The 21,926-nt window shown below is 47.7% G+C and overlaps 1 protein-coding gene and 1 long non-coding RNA gene across 2 annotated transcripts in view; both read right to left on the bottom strand.

Annotated features, from left to right (window-relative positions):
* Positions 1-6,442: 6,442 nt before the first annotated feature.
* On the bottom strand, positions 6,443-9,394 carry LOC122393725. The gene is made up of 3 exons (XR_006258742.1): positions 9,357-9,394; positions 8,142-8,260; positions 6,443-7,523 (listed from the first exon to the last, which is right to left on the bottom strand). It is a non-coding gene; the product is annotated as an uncharacterized LOC122393725 (long non-coding RNA).
* A 40-nt stretch (positions 9,395-9,434) lies between these two features.
* The window catches only part of LOC122393717 (protein amalgam-like), a 58,864-nt gene continuing 46,372 nt past the window's right edge, over positions 9,435-21,926 (bottom strand). The window contains exons 6-11 of the mRNA XM_043389974.1: positions 20,175-20,325; positions 18,741-18,838; positions 16,939-17,119; positions 15,315-15,442; positions 9,618-9,828; positions 9,435-9,445 (exon numbers count right to left, since the gene is read on the bottom strand). Coding sequence (XP_043245909.1) covers positions 9,435-9,445; positions 9,618-9,828; positions 15,315-15,442; positions 16,939-17,119; positions 18,741-18,838; positions 20,175-20,325 — 780 coding nt within the window. The remainder of the gene's footprint in view (positions 9,446-9,617; positions 9,829-15,314; positions 15,443-16,938; positions 17,120-18,740; positions 18,839-20,174; positions 20,326-21,926) is intronic.

The following is a 21,926-nucleotide window of genomic DNA, read 5'->3' as shown; positions in this document are numbered from 1 at the left end:
AAAAAGTCTATTTTCTGAAAATTTGACCTTTGACCGGTCAAAAGTAGGTCAAATATTGACCTAGGACCAAAAAATATACCACCAATCGCGAGATCTCGGCGAGAGCAATCCGTTGGTCTTTTCCGCTAAGCTCTACGACGCTCCGTTTTCAAACGCCAAGGGGGGGTCGCACCAACCCCCCCCCCCCCTGCATGGGCGAAGGTGGCAGATCGCCGTTTACGGGCGAGGGTTAAAATAAGGCGACGTTCGAGCTTCTCAAGTTCAGTTTTTGCTAGTTTTGCTCGCTAAAACGCGTGCTTTTTCGAAAAACATACTTGGAGCCAGCGTCCTTAAGAAAAAAAAACGAACTATAGTACGAACGACATTTCATGGGAAAAACATGTCAATGAAACAGTTAGCATTTATTCGGTTTGAAAATCTCCCATCTGATAGTGACATTTTTAGAAGAATGGGAAGTAAAGGATTTTGAAAAAGAATATTGCAGAACATAGGTGGTGTATATAAATGGACTAATCTTTTGGTGCCGAGTGTCATGTTTTTTTCTTCAATCAACTGGAATCAAAGAAAGGTATTTGCTATAGTTCGTTTTTTTTTAAGTTTGACCTTCACTGTAAACGTCTTTTTGAACATAGCACGAGAATTGCTAGCTGAATTACTGAGAAAACTGGTTGGCGCACACTGATTTAACCAGATTTCACAGACGATCAATTTCATCAAATTTATTTACTATTTCACAGACTCGTAAATCGTATCTGCCAATACCTACAGCCTCACAGGGATAGACGACTTCTCAGGACTTATGTCTGAACTAATAAATAAATTGCACGGCGCTTAACATAACGTTAAATCGTCGATGTTCAAAACTTATTTTTGAAAATATTATTCATATCTACAATACAATGTGCGCTTACCAGTTTTCTCAGTAATTCAGCTAGCAATTCTCGTGCTGTGTTCAAAGAGACGTTTACAGTGAGGGGCAAACTTAAGAAAAACGGACTATAGTCAATTAATGGTAAAAAACGTTCTTTATAAATTAAAATGACGCGTAGCGTTTAATTTCCCCTTTGCTTGCATCCGTTTCAATTTTAAGGCTTTTTATCCACAAGCTTTTTAAAGATGACATTGCAAAAACCTCAGAAATTCTTAGTAATAGTTGTTTCTAATTCATTTGGTCGGGGCGTATGCAGAAACTCGCTCGGTTTGGCAATGCTTCAGTCCGCAAGGTCGTTTTATGCTGATTTTTAGCCCCCTGCACAGCTTTCATCACCCCACTTGTGAACTTGTTTGGGGAAGAAGTTTGCGCGCCGTCGGAGCGAACTGGATGTCCGCGCCTACGCAGTGAGGCACATTAGACCGGTCTGCATAATGCAGCGTCTCAGGTTGCACGGCGCTGCTGCATTACCACCACTCCAAACAGTCGGCAATGTCTCTTACCATAACCCGGGGAGCGAGACACCGCATCCACCTCGAAGGCCATCTAGGTCGCGTTTTATTACTTTTGTTTCCTTGGATGATGCGTCTTAACCCGGCACCGCCTGGGCTATTTCCGTACCCACGACAGCCGGGGGGGGGGGGGGTCGGATCCGACCCCCCTGTTATCTCGAGAACCAATGGTCGCATCGAGCCCCGCGAGGCGGCGTTCGAAAGGTCTCTACGAGACCTTCCCAAAGCACTCTTAAGATTTTAAGATTGAGGTCAACTTTCGGGTCAAGGTCAGGTCAAAGGTCAAATTCTGGGGTTTTGCATGATTAGGCTTACGGACAGCGGAATCGACAGCTGTTGCTCGAAACTCACCAAAAATGACCTCAAAGGCTTAGTGAAGGTAGGAGAGAGTGGGGTAAGATGCCCAGGGTGGGCAAGACGCCCCACCCCCTCTACCGGCAATGCAAAAAATCAAACCTGGAAATTAATGATCCTAGCGTAAAGCGGAAAGCTTCCTTGTTTACTGCACAAAAATTTGCCAAGCTCAGTTGGGCAACGGTGGGCTGGTGGTTGGTTGTTTTATATGTGCTGCTTTCAAAAAATATTTTAGTGTCAAAACATTGTGAATATCAAGGAAATTGTAATTTTTTTAAGTCCTTTGCTATTGTCGTGATACATTTATATGCGTGTACTTTGCCTCAACTAGTTTGTTTCAGGGTGTAGTTTTAGTGCTAACAAAACGTACCGATTAAATGAAATTCGGTACCTTGGGGAAAGATGCCCCCTGACCTGATAGGGAAAGACGCCCCCCTAAATCCGTGGGTTGCCCTTCAGGCTTCAAGGAACTCGTCGAATCATTTAGTACATACTTGTGAAGAAAGAAAAAAGTCGATTTGGGACTATTGAGAGTCCAATACGGTCAGGTGCTCGCCATGTCGGTCTCTTGGCTCATATGCCTACTTTTTGGGCGGTATCTGACTGAGAGCCCTCACGACGGCCTCTGTGGGCCCCATTATTGGCTCCGAGGCCCCTCACGACACTCTTTGAGAGCTCCTGCGCTGGCCCCACGGGCCGCGCTGGCATGTGAGGTCCCCACGATGGTCTTGAGGGCCTCATGAAGACCTATAGGGCCCCACAACGGTCTCCGAACGTCACCACGGAAGCTTGTTTGGCCGCGCTGGGCTATGATGGCCCCCACGATAGCCTCTGAAGCACCTTGCGCCGACTTTTTTTTGCCCTTATGGTGGCGTTTAATTGTTTACCGCAGACTCGAATGTAACTGATTCGTTCAGGCAATTCACGTGCCCATTTTTGTCACTTATAGTGCGGAGGGGCATCTTACCCAACCGCAGGGGGCGTCTTTTCCACCCTTTGGGTTAAGATGCCCCTTTGCACTTCATATTTCAAGCACAAAAGTGTGTTATTTTGTGGAGAAAAATGATGTCGGATTCCGTTGAAACTCCAAGTTTTTGCTTTCCGATTGTGATTTTCGAATAATTTATGACTTTGCAAACCCCTGGGCATCTTTCCCCACTCTCCCCTCCCATATGCGTATAGGGGTCATACTAAGTACGGGTCAAGGTCAGGTCAGGTCACGAAAGGTCACGGTTTTCACTTTCTGCTACATGGGCGTGCGACACATGTTTTATGGCTTATTTTTCACGCCGAATCCGATGTTAATGGTTATATGTGACCCCAAGTCACTGTGCTGGTGATAAGTGTGCATTGAAAGCATAAAAAATCGTTTATACCATACATAACTAAACGAGGGCTAAGAAAAAGGTCAATTTTTCAACTTTTTTTGACATAAAAATGCACTTTTCTAGACGAGCTTTGTCCCAGGAATCTAGTGGTGCCATTTGTTTTCACATGCGATGTTCAGAAAAACCTCTAATTCACGAAAATGCTTATGACGTCACCATGCCTTATGCATGTTGGAGCTATTTTTTACAATTTGGGGGTCAAAAATCAAGATAAAAGTTGAAATTTGGGACATCTAATGTACTAATAGAGCTCTATAACATATATTCCGGTTGTTTGGAAATTCTCAAAATTTTGGATTTTATTAGCTGTTTTCCAAAAACTGTAGTTTTTTGAATTTTTAGGGGTGAAAAACTCATTTTATGGAAAATCCGAGATAGCCATTTTAAAGAACTCGTTGAGCTGCGTCTATTCATGTCCTTAATTTGCAATTTGCTTAAAACCCTGATTTTTGGCGATTTTTTAAACATTTACCACTTTTTGACTGAAAACGCCATGTAGTTACGTCACTAAAATCGATATATCTCAAAATGTTTTTAGAATTTTTTTCCTTACAAATTGCACAGGAGACGTCAAATTGATGGGGGAGAAGGTATGCCAAGTTTCAAGTCGATAGCGTGGGCGGTTCATAAGTTATTCAAGAAAAACGGAGGGGGGGGTCGGATCCGACCCCCCAGGCGGTCGCGGGTTAAATAATTGAAAGATATGCAGAATAGGGTATGATTCATTGCCTCGGTAGCATTATTGCTATGCGTTGTGAATCAAATACGTTAGATATTGCTGGAAATCACGTTGATCGTTCTACGACCTTTCAGTTCCAAATCAATCAAACAGTTATACACGTTGCAATCACATTTATCTAGCAAATCAGCCTCCTAATCTTCGTACGACAAGAGTGGTTTGGTATAAGCTTTACGGTATTATGGTATTCTGTTGAGTGGTTGAGTTCTGATCGAGTTTAGCTTAGTGGTCTGATCGAAGGGCTGATATAAATAGGTATCCTGCTGGTATCGCCCATCTCTTGGCGGACGCTATATGTTCTGGCCGACCTGGCTCGCTGTGTGAACTCGTGGGCGCAGTATCAGGTAACTGTCTGAAACACTGCATGCGGTATCAGGTAACCGCCGCCGGGCGTCTGTGGCGTGTCTACGCTATCGGCGGGGTCGCTCGGTCCGCCCGCCCACCCGCCGGACACTGGAGCCGCCTCCCGCTGTCAGCCGAGCGGTCCGGATCCACAAACAACAAACACCCGCTGTCAGCCGAGCGGTCCGGATCCACAAACAACAAACACATCCGGAGAGGAAGCCGACAGAGACCGGCAGCGCACACAATGGATCCGACCCGGACACAGACAGGATTCAGACTGGATTTATATGGTTAACGTCGGGTACCGGTCACCTTCAACATGCGCTGCATAACGCATACCGATATTTACAACTTTTTTGCATCATTATAAATAAGTACAGCCTTTATTTACCTAAATTTGTACATCACAGCTCCTAATGTTTTAATCCGGCTCTGAAAGTAACACGTTAAGTCGAAAATAATAAATGTGTAGCTGGCGTTGACACTGATGTTGAGAAAACTCGACACTGACTGGAAAATAACGAGCGTCGCCGTTGCCGCCACCAGCCAGCCATACAGACCCTGCCACCAGAGAGCTGTGGACATCTGGGACAAAAACGAAGGGAAGACATCTCCGACTGAGACCACTGGGCGGCCTCCAGGGGGGGGGGGGGGGGGGTGGAGGGAGAGGCGAGGGTTGACCGGGGACGGCGAGCGGCGTCCGCGACGAGCGAGTTCTGAGAGACCAGCGCCGAGTCAAGATCTGCAACGGACGACCGGCAGATATTTCAGTTCAGTCCCCAGCTTACGATCTATAAAACCAAACAATACCATTGGTTAAATCAAACGAAGACGTAGCGTACTGATTAACCAACACCTCCTTATAAACTGACTTTGTATAAAGAGCGGAGAAAACAAGATGATGTGAAAATGGGAAACTGTAAGTTGCACGAGAACTCGGGTAAACATGTCACATTAACTTCTTGTGTACGCAAACGAAGGCCGATAACTACGAATGGAGGCCGAAATCGGCCGTAAGGGGGTGGACAAGTAGGTTTTCGGACACGGGCTACAAGATGGCTATCTCAGTTTCAATCCCCATGTTAAAGGTGGCCCTTTTCCTTTAATAACTAAGCCTTAACTGCTAAAGCTTTTCCAAGGCTGTGCTCTAGCTCTCACTATTCATTGCCCTCGGGACTCCCTCATGTTCCCGTTGACTTGTAATTATACATGATTGCCCGTTTGAAATGTTACTCTGCTATGCATGTAAGGACAAAAGCAGCGCTGCTTAACCCTATTAGTGGCAGGCTCCTGGCTACCCCATATTAGTGGCAGGGGGGGGGGGGCTGTTTACGACCCCCCCTTGATATCTCGAGATCTAACGGGCCGATTTTCAAAATTCAAACGGCATTCGATTTCCCTCAACGAGATCTACATTTCAAAAAAAAAAAATTAAAAAATGTCAATAGGGGGGTAGAGGGGGGTAAAAACGGGCAAATTGCAGATACATTTTAGACTGTTTATCACGGCCAGGTTTCTGAACCAATCTTAACGCAACTTTTGCCGATCGATAGAGAATGAACCAGGAATTCACATGGATCCTAAAAATATGCATTTTCAAAAATCATAGGCGGATACAGATCATTGAGATTGGGGGTACACAAAAAGTATAGTAAATAAGGTTTTTGTTGGTACTGTTTCTAAAAAGGGTGGCAATGGTCTTGTTATGTTACAATTTTCTTATGAGAGAACGACTAAAATTGTATTGGTCATGCATAGGCGGTGTCAGGGCACCTATGTTGGGAGGTAAAAATAACCCCCCTTTTTGGACGCCTGGATCCGCCTATTATAACAAAAACGTGTCAAAAGAGGATGCACAATAACTTTGTATATGCTATCACATGATACCTTTCATTCACTGTTCGTAAAACTGGTGCAGCATCGTGATCTTCGCCCAAATGACTCGCTTCACGAATAGGACTCCCCAATTCCCAGTGCTCTGGAGCCGCCCCTGGTAAAGTTATGAACTTGAAATTTTCAGGGAATGTGCCCAATTTAGTTTTAGGAAAAGTCAGAAAATTTCAGCATCGTAGCTTCAGCGGTTTCGGAGATATTCCCGAAAAACCTGAGGGGTGGATAAAAACAAACCCCCCTGCCACTAATAGGGTTAATTTTTATTGCCCCGTGTTAGTGCTGCGATAATAAACACATACAATTTCACATTAATCTCACATTGGTGTATTTCTTCACATTTATTAAGAACATCTACATTACAAGTATTAGCGTAGCTCTCTGAATCAGACTCACAGAGTGATTGACTCAGCCTGACTCACCCGAGTCACGCGGCGCGCACAGTGAAGAGATTCTAGATATATTCACAAAGGCACTGAGACACACGTCACATCCCGATGGCGAGCCAAGTCCTGTGAGCTGAGACCCGCCTCACCAGCCCAGGAACATAGACACCGGTGAATACAGGTCCGTACGGTAACAAATCCACTGACCCTTAGTCCGTCTGGTAGTCCATTGCTCATCCGGCGAGCCCTGGATAATTCATTGAACCAGCTCAGTAGACAAAGGTCCGTCAGTTTACCACTGGCTTGTCCAACGGGCCCATCCCCACTCGGTGAGCCATCGTCAGGTCCCTGCTGATGATCCCCACAGCTGTCAGTCAGCTCACCATGGACCCCCGGCTCAGTCCGCGCAGCGAGACCTGAGGATCATTCCCGTGGGCCCTTCCCAATTACACTCACATCATGAGATCCACTGTGAGACACGAAAATCGTTCGTGGACACGCAATAAAGACATCTCAATCTAGAACGAAAATATAACTCCAAACTAAACAACCTAAGCGATGGGCCACACTGTTTAGGACTGTCGCACGCGGTCCTGATCGTCCCCTGCTGAGCCTTATGTCATGGCCCATGGCCCCTGGCCCTGCACATTCTCCCTGACCACCGACTGTTCCTCTTGACCCCCGCGCTCTGAGCGTTCGCAGTCACTCGGACGTAGCGCCCGCCCGTATGCCTCCCTGCCCCAGCGGGGCTGTATTACCGACATCGGCAGCGGCGCCGCGGCCGCTAACACAGTGCTGTAAAACGGGGGGCAGCCGCGGCCGCCCGAACGGCCATGAAAAAGTCTGAGACGTCGTCGGTCGTCGTCGGCGACGGTCCGCCTCCGGGACAGAGGCGGGCGCGTCTGAGTGACCACTCCATCAGACCCGCCGGCCGCCGGAGAGAGAGGAGCGAGACAGCCGGCCCGCCGCCGCCGCGGTCTGCAACATGGCGAGAGAGAGTCACATACATACAGAGCAGGAGGGGAGGGAAGGAGAGAGAGAGAGAGAGAGAGAGAGAGAGAGAGAGAGAGAGAGAGAGAGAGAGAGAGAGAGAGAGAGAGAGAGAGAGAGAGAGAGAGAGAGAGAGAGAGAGAGAGAGAGAGAGAGAGGTAAGAAGAGGGCTAGGAAAAGAGTGATAGGCTGGTTAGATGAATATATGGCCAACTAAATTTGAAAGGCACACCCTAATGCAGACATTACCGAGGAGCCATTCGAGTTGTTTGTCCTAAGTAGCTCCCACAGTCCATAATCGCATAACTCACTGCACAACTTTACGACCTTAATTTACATTGACATTCGGAAATAAATTGAGTTTATTTTGAAACTTCGCCAATCTAATCGGCTAATAGTGACAATCATTCCTTTGTCGGGTCATCCACGGCCTACTTTTGCACGGTTTTTATTCACGGCAATCATCCTCGAGAACAAAGCGAAATAGCTGGCGGAATGAGCTGGCACCGACGCCGCGCGGCGACCCTCTGAGGGTCGGGGGGGGGGGGGCAGTCGCTGGGGAGAGAGTCGGATCCACGGGTCGGTCATATACCTGGCGAAGCTCACCTGGCTCTACAAGCGCCACCAGACCAGGTAGAGCAGCCAGCTGTACGGCAGGCCGTGCCGCCATAGGAGGCAGGCTAATCGACCCGCGTCGCTAGTCGGCAGGCTCCGGGACTCCAGCGCTGGAACACAGGGCATAGGTGGACTTAAAGGCTGAAACACGGCACAGAATAGCTGGACTGCGCTGCAACACATGGACAGGATAGACCGACTCCAGGGCTGCAGCAAATGGATAGAACAGGGGGAGACGAAGAGGGCTAGAACACAAGGCGAAGCAGCTGGACGTCAGGACTGTAACTTAGAAAATGAGTGGACTTAAGAGCTGAAATACAGCAGAATGGCTGGACTCCAGGGCCAGCTAGAGCTTAGTACTGATACACGTCGATAAAACTAGGCAGTAGAGCCTTAAGATCTAGATCAAATAGCTCTATGTACTTCTGAGTTGAGATAAACAGGCAGACAGTTGAACTCTAAACCTGAAAACAACGAACAATCACGGGGAATTGAAGAACTGAGCACTACCTAACTTCAACAGCAGCACACTGAAACTGAAATAGCTGAGTGACAAATGGATAGACGGAGCGCTCTCACGTGGCAGCGACAGAGGATAAAAAGCGGCCAGCTTTGTTCTATTCAGTGGCATCAGCTCGCAGCTCTCAGAAGACAGTGTCTCAACAGCGCCGACGCCCGTGAGACCTATTGTCGCCCTGGAGAGGAGCAGGGCTAAGGCGGCTCGGCGGCCGGCCGAGTCCCATTAGTCCGTCAGCGCGTGCAGCCCGGCTCAGCCCGAGAGGATATCGACAGACCGGCCAGACTCTGAGAGCCTTCTTCGTGTTGTGGATATTGCCAATATAGGAAACACCATCGGCGCAGAGCAGCAAAGAACAAATGCTAACGGGTTGTGCTGAATGGACTTTCGATTAGCCAGCACATGCTTTACACGACTGCGAATGGTGGTAAACGTTCAGTACGTGAATAGAAACGGAAACGACCATTAGCGGAGAAAAACATCATTTACAAGGAATATCTTACGAATAATTCATTTTTTTCACCAACCCAAAGAAAACATATTTGCTGTGGAATGTAGATGATTATAATTGGGTGACTTTTAACTGAATTTTGTTTTCTGTTGTTGTTGCCCATGTTGACAGATGACAAATGTATTGCCCTCTGCCAGCTCTGAAACGGCCTAACAGTGGACGGTCCCTGTTGACTCACCTCTGCCGATGGTGGAGAAGTGGAACGTCTCCGACACCCTCTCCCAAAGGTCAGGGGTCCACAGGCTTAGGGTCCCTGTTAACTCACCTCTGCCGATGGTGGAGAAGTGGAACGTCTCCGACACCCTCTCCCAAAGGTCAGGGGTCCACAGGTTTAGGGTCCCCGTTGACCCACCTCTGCCGATGGTGGAGAAGGGAAACGTCTCCGACACCCTCTCCCAAAGGTCAGGGGTCCACAGGCTTAGGGTCCCTGTTAACTCACCTCTGCCGATAGTGGAGAAGTGAAACGTGTCCGACACCCGGTTCCAGCCGTGCTTGTTCTGCGCCTGGATGCGCAGGTCGTAGGCGGTGGCCGGCGTCAGGTGACGCAGCGTCACTCGCTGCTCAAAGTGGATGTCAGCCACCGGCTGACGGCCCGTGGTGGGCGCCGTCAGGGTGGTCCACGGCCCGGCTCCCTGGCTGGTGGAGTTCACCTATGACACACAGATAACAGACGGTGACACACAGACACACAGACGACGAGCGAATCAGTGTTATCCACGGCCCGGCCCCCTGACTGGTGGAGTTCACCTGTGACACACAGATAACAGACGGTGACACACAGACACACAGACGACGAGCGAATCAGTGTTATCCACGGCCTGGCCCCCTGACTGGTGGAGTTCATCTGTGTACGAGTAACATGTCAGTAGATGCGGTTTAGTTGACCTGACACAAATACGAGGACGGTGACTGCTCAGAGCATTCCTGGTACCAGTATTCCTCTTTTGACACACAGACACACAGATGTGATGGATCAGTCACTGTGGCTGACGTTCCGACCCCTCGAGTTCTCTGATGTGGCACACAGATCTAGGGCTCGAGCGCCTATTAGCCGTTTTCACGACGGGCTATCCGGCGAATGCACCTGATTTGACCATATCTGCACCTAATTTTTACAGCAAATATCCTCATTTTATGAATTTATTTCAGTGTTTTAATCGATGATGCTCTCTGATAATATGACAAAGCAGGCATATAAGCAATTAGTGCAACCCTAGCTGATAGCTGCTAAGAGACACACTGAACCTGATTTGACCAAACAGATCTATACCTTGTTTTCTCTGTGACTATGTCATGCTGATGAAGATTTGATAATCGAAACGCGTCCATGCACTATTTGTTCCGTGTTTTTCTACTTGTCTCTATCAATATACACAGATCTATGTGATTGTCCCTGCTAGTCAGAAGTCACCTGCGACCAGCATATTATTTATGTATAAGATACAGCTGAAATATGAAACGGAAATAAAAGATGAAACAAATACCGAGGAAGCAGGGTAAGTAAAAAAAAAAAAACTAACATAAAGTTAGTGGTAATAATGGGACGGTACGATACGAAATGGTGCTGCGGAACAACAACGGCACGTTGTTGTTATTGCAAGTGACTGAACCTTCTATTTCCTATATATCAAACAATGTCCCTAGCATCTTACAAATGCCTCTACGAGCGCCTATTATCGCCATCGACCATTACACTGGCTCCACTGCCGACGACATGGCACCAGAAAATCACACAGTTTTATCTCGTCTCGGAGGACGTTTTCTACCTTTGCCAATCTGGTCCGACGTCATTTAATTATTCCGCTCAGGTCCGTTCCGGCGGCCCTCCATGGCTCAGAAAAGTCCCAGATCTGACGGCCGAACCGATACCGCGAACCGTCGCTGGAGTCGACGGCCCGTCCCGAGGTCCCACGGCCGCCGCAGACGGCGCAACGGTCTTGGTGTCTAGTGAGTCATGTGAGAGAATAACGCGCATCGCAGGCCTGCTGGGAGAGTGTTCCAGTGAGCTCGATGGTGTAGGAACCCCCGCTGTCATCCCTGGCATAAAAACACGACGTCGTTAATATAATACTGCCGGTGTTAACATCCTCACGAGGATAGCGCGTTACACTCAACGACTTAATCTGGGCTCCATTGTGGACAGCAAACGCTGCCACTAAACGTAGGCCGTTCCTTTCGGAGCAGGCCCGCCGACGTAGCACACTAAGCAGTGGGTTTCCGCCACCGGGTCTAATCCAGGCGAGAGTCGATTGCTTTCACTGCACTTCCCCACTGGAGATAATCATTTAGGCACTCGTAGTCATTACAGCGGAACTAAGAAGACTATTCTTATGTATTAACCCTCGCCCGCACATGGGGGGGGGGGGGGTGGTTGCCACCCCCCCAGGCAGTCTTTCTGCTCTGCACTCAACATTTTTAGAGCTAGAAGGCTGATTTTTCGTATAGCTGCTCGTCTATCCTTTTTTGATGTCCACTGAAAATTTCAAGTTTCTGTGATTTTTGGTTTCGGAGATATGACCTTGTTTTTCAGGTCATGTCATGACCCAAATGGCCAATTCTCAACATCTTGCGTTTGCCATGGGCCTTGTGAGCTTTTGACACCCTGATTTCGGCCTTTTTTGCCAGTCTTACCTCCCACCTATCATGGAACATGTTGTTCGACGATGTACAGGGGTCAAGGTCAGGGTCAAGGTCAACCTAGGTCATCTAAGATAATTGCGCTTTAGGCAAGCTGAATTTACTTTTTGTGAAGTTTTTTGACTGCATTTTTGGTAAAAGCTTCTCAGATCATGATTTCATGTGATATGGACCCAAAAACAATCGGTGCACACATCAGTATACACACAGACACACACAGACATACAAACACATATAATTGACCTTGACCTAACTTGACCTGAAATGACCTCAGCAGCAAAATTCTGGTCGGATAGTGTGACAAAGAGGTTCTAGCTGGCTTGGCACCAGAAAACAGCATCGTCATCGGTATTTGATAAGCAGCGCACTTGATATCCAACGGTGACCCAAAACAGCAACATTTTTTAGTTTGACCTGAGCTGGAAGGTCAATGACTGACCTGAGAAAGTAAAACTAGGTATCATTGGATTCGTCTCTTCCCAAAGAATCTTTTTGGTCTTTACTGCTAAGCTCTATCTCCAACAGGAACGAAATGGCGCGGGGGGGGGGGTGGCAACCCCCCCCCCCCCATGTGCGTTCTAGGATGGGAAAATGGCATGTGCGGACGAGGGTTAAGCCCGGATATATAACGGGGTGTTGACTTTTATGTGATGTCGAGGTAAAAATGTAAAAACATCTCTCAAGCCTATCACGTGTTTGAACACAAAACATTGCAAATGTGATGATATTTGGGGATCTCTTACATAACGTCTACCCAATTTACCTGCATTTCTAAGCAGAGGTATTTCCCAAAGCCGGCATTTCCAAGGATATGATTTATGAATGTCACAGGTGGATGGAAACAGCGCTATTAGCTGAAGGATATCCGTCAAAGTCGTGTGTCGACCAAGAAGACCAATGTGGCCTGTTGCATAACGCATCAGACATATTAAAGACTGAGTTATGAAAGAGAGTGGAGTGGAGATGAAGGGTCAAAATATTTCTTGCCGATGATCCTAACAGGACAAATAACGCAATGCAATTTGCTTAAGCGTTAGATGGTTACACATAGTTATTGCTGAAGCTCTTTCTGTCTGAAACTGACTCGTCAATAACATCGTCTACAATCGACATATTTTCCTGATAAACCATGGATAAACTAACATGACATTTTCCAAAGGTTTGCCTGAGTCTGATTCCCTCATTTAGTTAATGGAAATAGCTGAGGGCGTTACCAACTCTATCCTAACTCTATCTGCTCTGTGAGGGAACTTGTTCAAATGGTACGGCCTAGACGGCTGTGCCAGCGGCTCCATAACGAACTCTGCCGGACACGGAAAGTTCAGGTGACCGTAGCCATGCTCCCATCGGGGTGCGTCAAAGGCTATCAGCTTCGTTGTTTCAAAGCATAACGTTCCAAGGGGGTTATGCGTCTGGGAAGCACAGGTACTGAGTTGGACCTCTTCAAACTCGGATGCGGTTCGCCTTAACTACAGGCCATTCAGTTCCAATTTTGGCAAAAATTATTGGCGATTGGATGATTGCCAACTGGATCATTGGCGAGTGTAGGCTTGCGTAGTGTATACGAGTAATGCTGACAATGAGAAGTGGCCAGATGCCTTAGAAGCTCTATTTATTGAACCCTTCCAGAGTTCTGTTAATTCTCACGACGGCATTAGTCCAGTCGATGTTATACATACGCAGCTGATCGCAGGATTATCCATAATTCTTCTAATAGTTACATATGCCTGTAATTATTCCGAACATTTGTTTTGCCCAGTAATGTAATTTCCGCGAGCCATTCCTCAAAGATACTGAGCAGACAACGGCCTGTCTGGCTCTCATCTCAGTACCGCAGGCACATTTGAAATTCATCTATGATGCATCTACGAGGCTCGAGTACCTACTGGATCCGCAAGGCGCAAACATTACATGGTGCTTCTTCTGCTATCAAAAGCACTCAGCATTATACATTTTGTAAAAGTATCAACGGCGGTACAATAATTACAATATGGATCAGCAGCTGCCGCAAATCAGTGAAGCTGTCTGCGTGACTCCGAATCAGTATTTCTGCCGCGCAGCTCCCAGCCTGGTGGATACTATGTATACTGCTGAATATGTCTTGATGCTTACCACCCGATGCTCTGCTCTATTCGATACTACAGAGACTTCTTCTATTGTCTATGTACAGGGTGATCGAAAAAAAGTGTCACCCCTAATTTAAAAGCCATATAACTCGCGATTTGTTGGTCGTACGACTTTGCGCCAGGCAGCATTGGAAAGAGCATACAATTTCCTTTCGAATGGATGTAAATATGCATGGTTTATGCCGCAAACGAAGATGTAGCTATTCAAAAAGTATGTTAAGGACACAATTTGGCGTGTTCAAAAGTTTGGTTGTGCAAATTTGTACTTTCGACTGAGTTTTTGATCTGACAGCTCACGTGACAGCTCACGTGAGCATTTTTCTTAACTGTTCCATGGTTACCGCTGCATAAAATTGATAATCCGGTAGTGCAGGCTGTCGCAATGTTTCGCTAGTTACCGGCGAATTTGTGAATAATGAGGCCGCATGTTTGCAAGGAAGATCTGATAAGGTCTTCCTTGTCTAAGGTCAGCTGAGAAACGAGCCTAAAGTCAGCTGAGAAACAGTTTGCAGTGAACAACATACACTCCATGTGTAATGTGTAAGGTGTGTGTCATGTTGAGTTACGATACTCATTGTTCTCGTTCAGCGGTGTCCGATCCCGTTCGGTGAATTTCGTTTCACGTGAAAGCCGCACATTGACTGGTTTTTGAGCCCATGGGGACATGATTTGGAATAGAAAACATTCATGAATACATTCAATTGAAAAGAAATTGCCTGCTCTTTCCGATGCTGCCTGGCGCGAAGTCATCCGACCTACCAGTCGCGAGTTATGTAGATTTTAAGTTGGGGGTGACACTTTTTTTCGATCACCCTGTAGTTCTACTAACACCCAGTAACAGTGTTCACCACAAGATAACCGACCGCAGCTCTGCCCTCCGGCGATATCCCACGAGAAATCTGCTCCTTTGTAAAGCCAGTATTGCTATGGCTGTTCACTGACGGGCCATTGGGAAGGAGTGATGCGCGCTGCCGCCGCGCTGCTCGGTATTCCCGAGAACATCCGATAGGGCGGCTGCCGATAGCAGCCGGCGCGATGGAGAGTTCCTATGGCCCCCGCCCGCCGGCCGGTCGGCGTCCCGTCGAGACTGCCTATCGCTCCACCTAATAAACGAGCTCATTTCTCAAACTGGTCACTACGCCTGCCACCATCTGGCCCAAAGTCCATATAAAACTGATGACATTCATTTTTAAATGCTACGCTGTTGTGGCATGATCATTAATAGTCGTCGACAGAAGGCGTCAGGCGACAGTGGCGGACCATCTGCGCGGCCCCGCCCCGCACTCATCATCCGCATCGCCTCCCACTATTCCGCATAATCCATTAAACAAGAAACGAAACCCTTCTGGAAAGAGAATTTAATAGAATCTCACCTTAGTTTTCCGGTACGCTATTTTGTACTCTATGATCGGACTGAAGCTCTTGACCTTCCAGGCGAGGTCGTACGAGTCGACATCACCTCCCATCGGAGCGCTGGTGATCTCCACCTTGTCGGCCTCGCCTGGACAGCAGAGGAAACGTGTCTGTCAGGCGACGGCGGGGGTTGTATGTCGGAGTACGTCGTGGGCTGAGGCCTAGTCGGAGCTCCTCACGCATGTCAGATGATATGAAGGCTGCGTGTCGAAAGCGAACCACAGACGGGTGAGGACTGCGAACTACATAGTACAGTATGAGTGTGTTTAGAAAAGCTGACTGTTGATGTCGTTCCATTGGTTCCGCTGCCGAGCAAGAGACGCAGCTCGACTGCAGGGTACGTAATTATATTCGCGATACAACCAGTCCCCTGATTCGTATGCTAATGCCAAGTTACATCCAATAACAGACCCTAGTTTCACAAAATAATTATTATGATGAGCAAACGACATCATTCGTTACCATGTCAACATTATTCGAGAAAATGTTGACATTAGCGGCTCTCAAAGGGCTGAAAATTCTGTGATGTAAAGAATCATCTATTCGTTTGATTAAAGTCACTACCCGGAAGGCTGGTCCGCGGCTCTCTGGAGACGAACTCTGCCGTCGAAGCACCTCCGGGGAGCCGATATACGCCATTATACGTCAGTGATCAGACTGCCGAAACGCGCCAGCTGCGAGAATGACTTGAGAGCAACATAAAATTGGCCGGCCCTAATGACCAATATTTCACTCTTGTTAAAGTAATCATGACGCATTACATCGTAAACTTTTACGAGCGGACGCATTGCAGCCGTTAGGAGTTATTGAGATACACGACTGGTGGTTGAATACAGACCAGACTGCTACCGGTAGTGCGGTGCGGCTATTTACTTAGCGGATATTTACATAAACAAGGCGACATAAGCGGGCAGAATAGCACTCTCGGTTTCACAACTAACAGGCTGAGTGATTAATCTTACGCAGCTATGTGAACAGCTAAGCCCTTGTCATCACTTAAGAAAAAGGACCCCACCATACCAATAGTGGCAAGGGTCTAAGGGGGGCCGCAATAGGCCATTAGGACACGGAAGTTCCACACCAGCTCCCTATGGTAAGGCGGCTTCTTCCGACCACCGTTGGAGATGGGACCACACAGGGCCACTCATCTTCTTTCATTGCTAGAGGGTTAGTAGGTACACGGAAGTTCGGCACTTCTGTAACTACGCATTGGTGCGCCATTTTACCGAGATAACGACACACCACCGATACCTACATTCCAAGTTATCATGAACATCAAAGCATAGGCGGCGGAACGGAGAGAGCACCGGGGCACCGTGCCCCCCTTTGATTTTGTCATTTTAACATGAGCCCTATGGGCGTTGCATGGAAAGAATGGGACCAAACCCCCTCCCTTTATTGAAGGCGTTCCGCCCCTACTGCATCAAATGCAATATACGTTTCTGTAGTTCTTTTTCAAATGAAAGAAGGCAAAAACATGAATGAGTCGAATATGTTTCTGCCGCATTATATGTAAGAAAATGCACGGGGTGCGTACTGAAGAAGCCCGATCAGTTTCGTTGTAAAATCCATGTTAAAACGTACCTGATACGTAAATCTTCCCGTGAGAAGACCCCAGCTGGTTGGTAGCATTACAAGTGTACGTGTCAAAGTCGTCCAACGTCACTTCCTCGATGGTGAGGACGTGCCGTGACGACATAATGACGTCATTTGTCTGACTGATGCGATCAAAATCAATGGGACTGCCGCTTCTAGTCCATGTAACCTGAAACAGAAAGGATTTCACGGAGAAAACGTTTGTAATTAAAGTCAAGTACATGCACGCCAGGATGCATTGCACACTGCATACGGATTCTCCCTTGGCCATCCGTAGTAAATCTGTCTGCCACACACGTTTACTTAGCTAAATTGTTTAATTGGCTTTGCAGATAAATTGCTTCTTCCAATCTCACCTTCCTTCTGCCCATCTCTATCTCTTTCTCAAATCTCATTCTATCCAACCACCACTTTCACAAGCTCTCTCTTCCCTTTATTTCCCGTCCTCCGTCTATCTGTAATTCCCTCCCTCTCTCACTCCCACTCCCACCCTCTCTGTCCCCTGTCCTCTCTCCTCTCTGGCCGCCATCCGCCGCTCGGTCAGACCAACTGTTCGTCATCGATCGTCCCACACGACGTCACCGCTGCAGTGTCCCCGTAGAGCCGCCGGACATTGCCACATTTCTAACTTTGCCGTATACAGCCTGCTGCCGCCAACTTTGGCCGCAACACCAGCCCGCTCGGGTTTGATGATCATAACATTTTGTGTAACTAAATGGTATGAAAACAAAACAAGACGGCTAAGGAAATTCAAAGGCAAGTTTCTAATTCGTATTTCAATGTCACTGGAAACAATTTAAACGCAATGCTGACAAAATGAAACGCAAATGAAAAGCTAGATAAGCATAACGCATTTTCTAGAACATTTTTAAGACGAACAGATCTACAATGCCACTGATTTCCTGTCGGCTCCAAAAATCGTTGAGACGGCAATGGCGCTGGGTCTGTTGGCTGGCCCATCATGTTCTGATTTTTTACGAGCTTGTGGATTTATTGCTATGCTTAAGATCTTGTAATGAGTAGCTTTTAGTAAAAACGGCTAGGTGGCCCAGATAGCCTCCGCTCAAATAAATTATCCTAGATATTATATAGGTACGTAGCTCAAAGCTGAAATAAGTTTATGTACCTAATTAATTAGTTGTACTTTTTACATGTCACGTGAAGAAACATAATGCACAATCAGCAGCATACACATTGTCTTATGGCATACAGCATTGTCTTATGGCGTGCTGTGACTCAAGCTCGACTTCTAAAACACATTTGCTTTTAAAACGTTTATACCCAACTTTACCTGAACAGCAACAACTTGACATTGAGTCAACATCACAGCTAGCTGAATTGAGAGGACTCTGCAAGGTAAAACAAACATTAGTTGATAAAACTTAGAGCGAGTTATTCAACAATCCACTTAGCCTTGAAATAGCCGATGCTCAGTCTATACGGGCTCCGCACCAGGGGGACGGTTCAAGGGCCCCTTCCCGGCGATGGGAGCTGCCCAAGTGCCATCGACGTGCTGCTCGCCTGTCCTTAGGACAACCGTCTGTCTACTGAGCAGTTTCACGGTAGCCAGGCGGTAGATGGTCTCAATTAGTCGGTCTACTGCACCGCCTCACGGTAGAAAGATGGTAGGAAGTCTCACCTGAGCGGTCTACCCCGCCCGTCGTTACACAGTAGGCCGACGGTAAATGGTATCACCTCAGCGGTCTACCGCGGCTTCTGACGATAGACATACCGTAGTTGGTCTCATCTCAGTGATCTACCACAGGTAGACCAACGGTAGAAAGTCTCACCTCAGCGGGAGGGTCGGCGTGCACCAAGCAGACCAGCTGAGCGGTGAAGCCCTCCCCCGTGAAGATGGTACTCCGCTCCACTTCAACCTCAGGCGGGTCTGAGAAACGATATGGGAGAGAGAGAGAGAGAGAGAGAGAGAGAGAGAGAGAGAGAGAGAGAGAGAGAGAGAGAGAGAGAGAGAGAGAGGGAGAGAGAGAGAGAGAGAGAGAGAATGAGCAAGTGAGTGAGTGAGTTAGTGAGTGAGTGAGTGAGTGAGTGAGTGAGAGAGACAGCGAGAGCGAGAGAGAGAGAGAGAGAGAGAGAGAGAGAGAGAGAGAGAGAGAGAGAGAGAGAGAGAGAGAGAGAGAGAGAGAGAGAGAGAGAGAGAGAGAGAGAGAGAGAGAAAGAGAAAGAAAGATAGGGAGAGAAAGAGAGGGTAAGCATAACTTTTAAACTGTTGCCACAGGTCTGGCAGCTGGATAAGGAACTTGGCAATAAACTCGGTGCAGAAAATGTTCTAGTGGAAATGTATGCAACACTGTCGTAGCTTAAAATCATACCATACTGCCATCACTCTGTCTTACACCCCGTAGCGGAGTGTCCAACTGAAACTGTCAAGCTGAAACACCTGTCAAATACGGCTGTCATATTCTCCAGCCACATATTGCCATCCCCTTCCCTCCCCTCCCCCGCACATGCCTCTCCCACCCCATACATCCTGTCGTGAAGTGCCGGCGTCTCATACTGCCTCCTGCGCCGTCCCCGAGTTTATTACACGCCTTTCAGCCTCCTCCGAGCGGGCGGCATTCCGTCGGAGTCCCGCAGAGCCGCGAGAGCCTCGCCGAGAGCCGACACCAGGCTCTACCCCATTATCCGAGTTGTCGGCCACAAGTCCGACCATTGTTGGGGCATGAGCGCCGTCGCCGGAATGGTGTTCGACTTGCCACTGAGGCGCCCAGATCAATGTGGAGACAGAGTCGCAGGTTCTTCCCCCATGTCTGATCAGTTCGGCATGATACGTGGGGAGAGACCGCCTTTTTTGTTGGACAAGTCCCTCAATTAGTGGGACATATGTATCTACTTGTCCTGCACTTACATTGGTTCTCCCTCACTAGGATCAATCCCGCCTCCCCGTTGGAACAGTCTTTACAACTGTAAGGTAATGTAAGGTAACACTGGAAAGTATACAGCCTCTTTCTCAGTGGGAAGTGGGAACAGCCTTTTCATTTTGACCAGCTCTTATTAAAATTGGACCAGCCCCTCGCTCAGTATTTTCCTTTCACTTTTAGGTCAGCTTCTTACACGGGATCCTCAACCTGCTGAATACGTGTCACATTTTTAAGGAAACACGATCGTCAGGATGGATCTACTAAAACACTAACACTTACAAAGGGCATGCAAACTCAATGAAGAGCGCAGAGATGAGACTGTGTAATGAGCGCAGGTACACTTACAGAGGACCTGCAGAGTGAGCAGAACAGACGCCGAGTCGCCCACTGGATTGTCTGCGTAACACTCGATGGTGCCGGCGTCGGAGCGAGTGACGCTCTCCAGCGAGAGCACTTCGCCACCGACCAGGTCCACCACTGCGGAACTACCGTCCACCTGGGGGGGGGGGGGAGGGACAGTGGTCAGTGGGCTGTGGGCTGTGGTCCGACTAGGTCCACCACTGCGGAACTGCCGTCCACCTGGGGGGGGGGGGGGGGGGTGAGGGAGGGACAGTGGTCAGTGGGCTGTGGTCCGACCAAGTCCACCACGGCGGCACTGCCGTCCACCTGGGGGAGGGGCAGTAGTCACTGGTTGGGGATCAGGGGTCAATGGACACTGGTAAGGGGGCGGTGGTTAGGGGTCAGTGGTCGGTATTCAGTTGTCAGTGGACAGAAGCAGCAGTTAGCTGTCGGTAAGCAACTATTATCTCCTGCATTTTAGCTGTCATATAATGCATAACAGAAGTACATAAATAAGTGTCATCTGCTGCATATCATCATTATTGACATTCGTTATTGAGCGAATGTCCACACATGAAGTTTATTGCATATCATCTGTTATTGGCTGTTATCTTTCTCCTGCATACATATGCGCCATTGGACAAATAGTGTCTCCCAGAAGTCATCTGTCGTTTGTCATGATACATACGTCCTCTCAAAGCCTTCACATTCCATCTACCTGTCTCCAGGCAATGGCACTGCGATCATGCTTTTACTGCAATGAAAGTAAATAGCACTCATCTTCCGCCTATCAACTGTCGCCTTTCTGTGACGAACAGACGACGACACCTCTGCGTTTTCAACTTCTCGCCTTCGTTAGCGTAACGCACTTTTAATCCGCCGACTCGACCTAGTCGCACTGACGGCATCAAAGTTCAACAGAGCCTCGGTAATCACCGCAAACTTTGTTAGGTAATCAAAACTATCAAGAAGAGATAATTGATGCATCTAATGTCATTACACTCAGTGCGGAAGCCAGTGTCCCCCAGACGGAACAATTTGCAGTAGAATGGGGCTGTTTCAGGCCCAGGCGTTTCAGCCAATGTTTCTATGAAATGCCAGCACACAGCGTTCCGTCCCTCGTCAGCAAAATATATCCATAAAATGCGGGAATTATCTAATATAAAATAAAAGAAATACGATTACATTCGATATTGAAGAGAAGCCCTGGTAACCTTGACGATTTCATGTTTTACCGACAATATAACAACTCTTGTCTCTTAACCCGCGCCCTGCTGGGGGGGGGGGGTGTTTGAACACCCCCCCTTGTGGTTTTTTGCGAATATCTCAAAAACGGCGGCGCTCAGCGCCGCCGTTTTTGGTACACCTTATCATACATCAATTCTACACATGTTGTGAAAATTTCAGACCAAGGACATTCAAGGTCAGGTCACCAGGTCACTTGAAGTGACCTCACCTGATAAAAAGTTTCAATGTCTGCCATAGCTACACCGAGTGACCGATGGCTTTGAAACTTTCAGCGATTAATAAGGGTAACAGTATCTATCAAATGTATATCTTGGAATTTTGATATCGGTGACCTAAGGTCAGGTCAATTTTGCGACCTCCCCATTATAAGTCAATGGGAGAAAATTGAAATGCGCCTCTTTTGGACGAAAGACATTATAAACACTCCCAAACACTGAATTACAAGTGGTTTAGACACACTGAACATGAAAATAGTGTCCGTGACCCCTGTTTATGCCCTGAGGTCATCTT

The sequence above is a fragment of the Amphibalanus amphitrite genome, unplaced genomic scaffold, assembly GCF_019059575.1.
Source record: "Amphibalanus amphitrite isolate SeventyFive unplaced genomic scaffold, NRLGWU_Aamphi_draft 000550F_arrow, whole genome shotgun sequence".
NCBI lineage: Eukaryota > Metazoa > Arthropoda > Thecostraca > Balanomorpha > Balanidae > Amphibalanus > Amphibalanus amphitrite.
The sequence above is the reverse complement of the archived record's forward strand: the minus strand, read 5'-3'. Positions and strand labels throughout refer to the sequence as shown.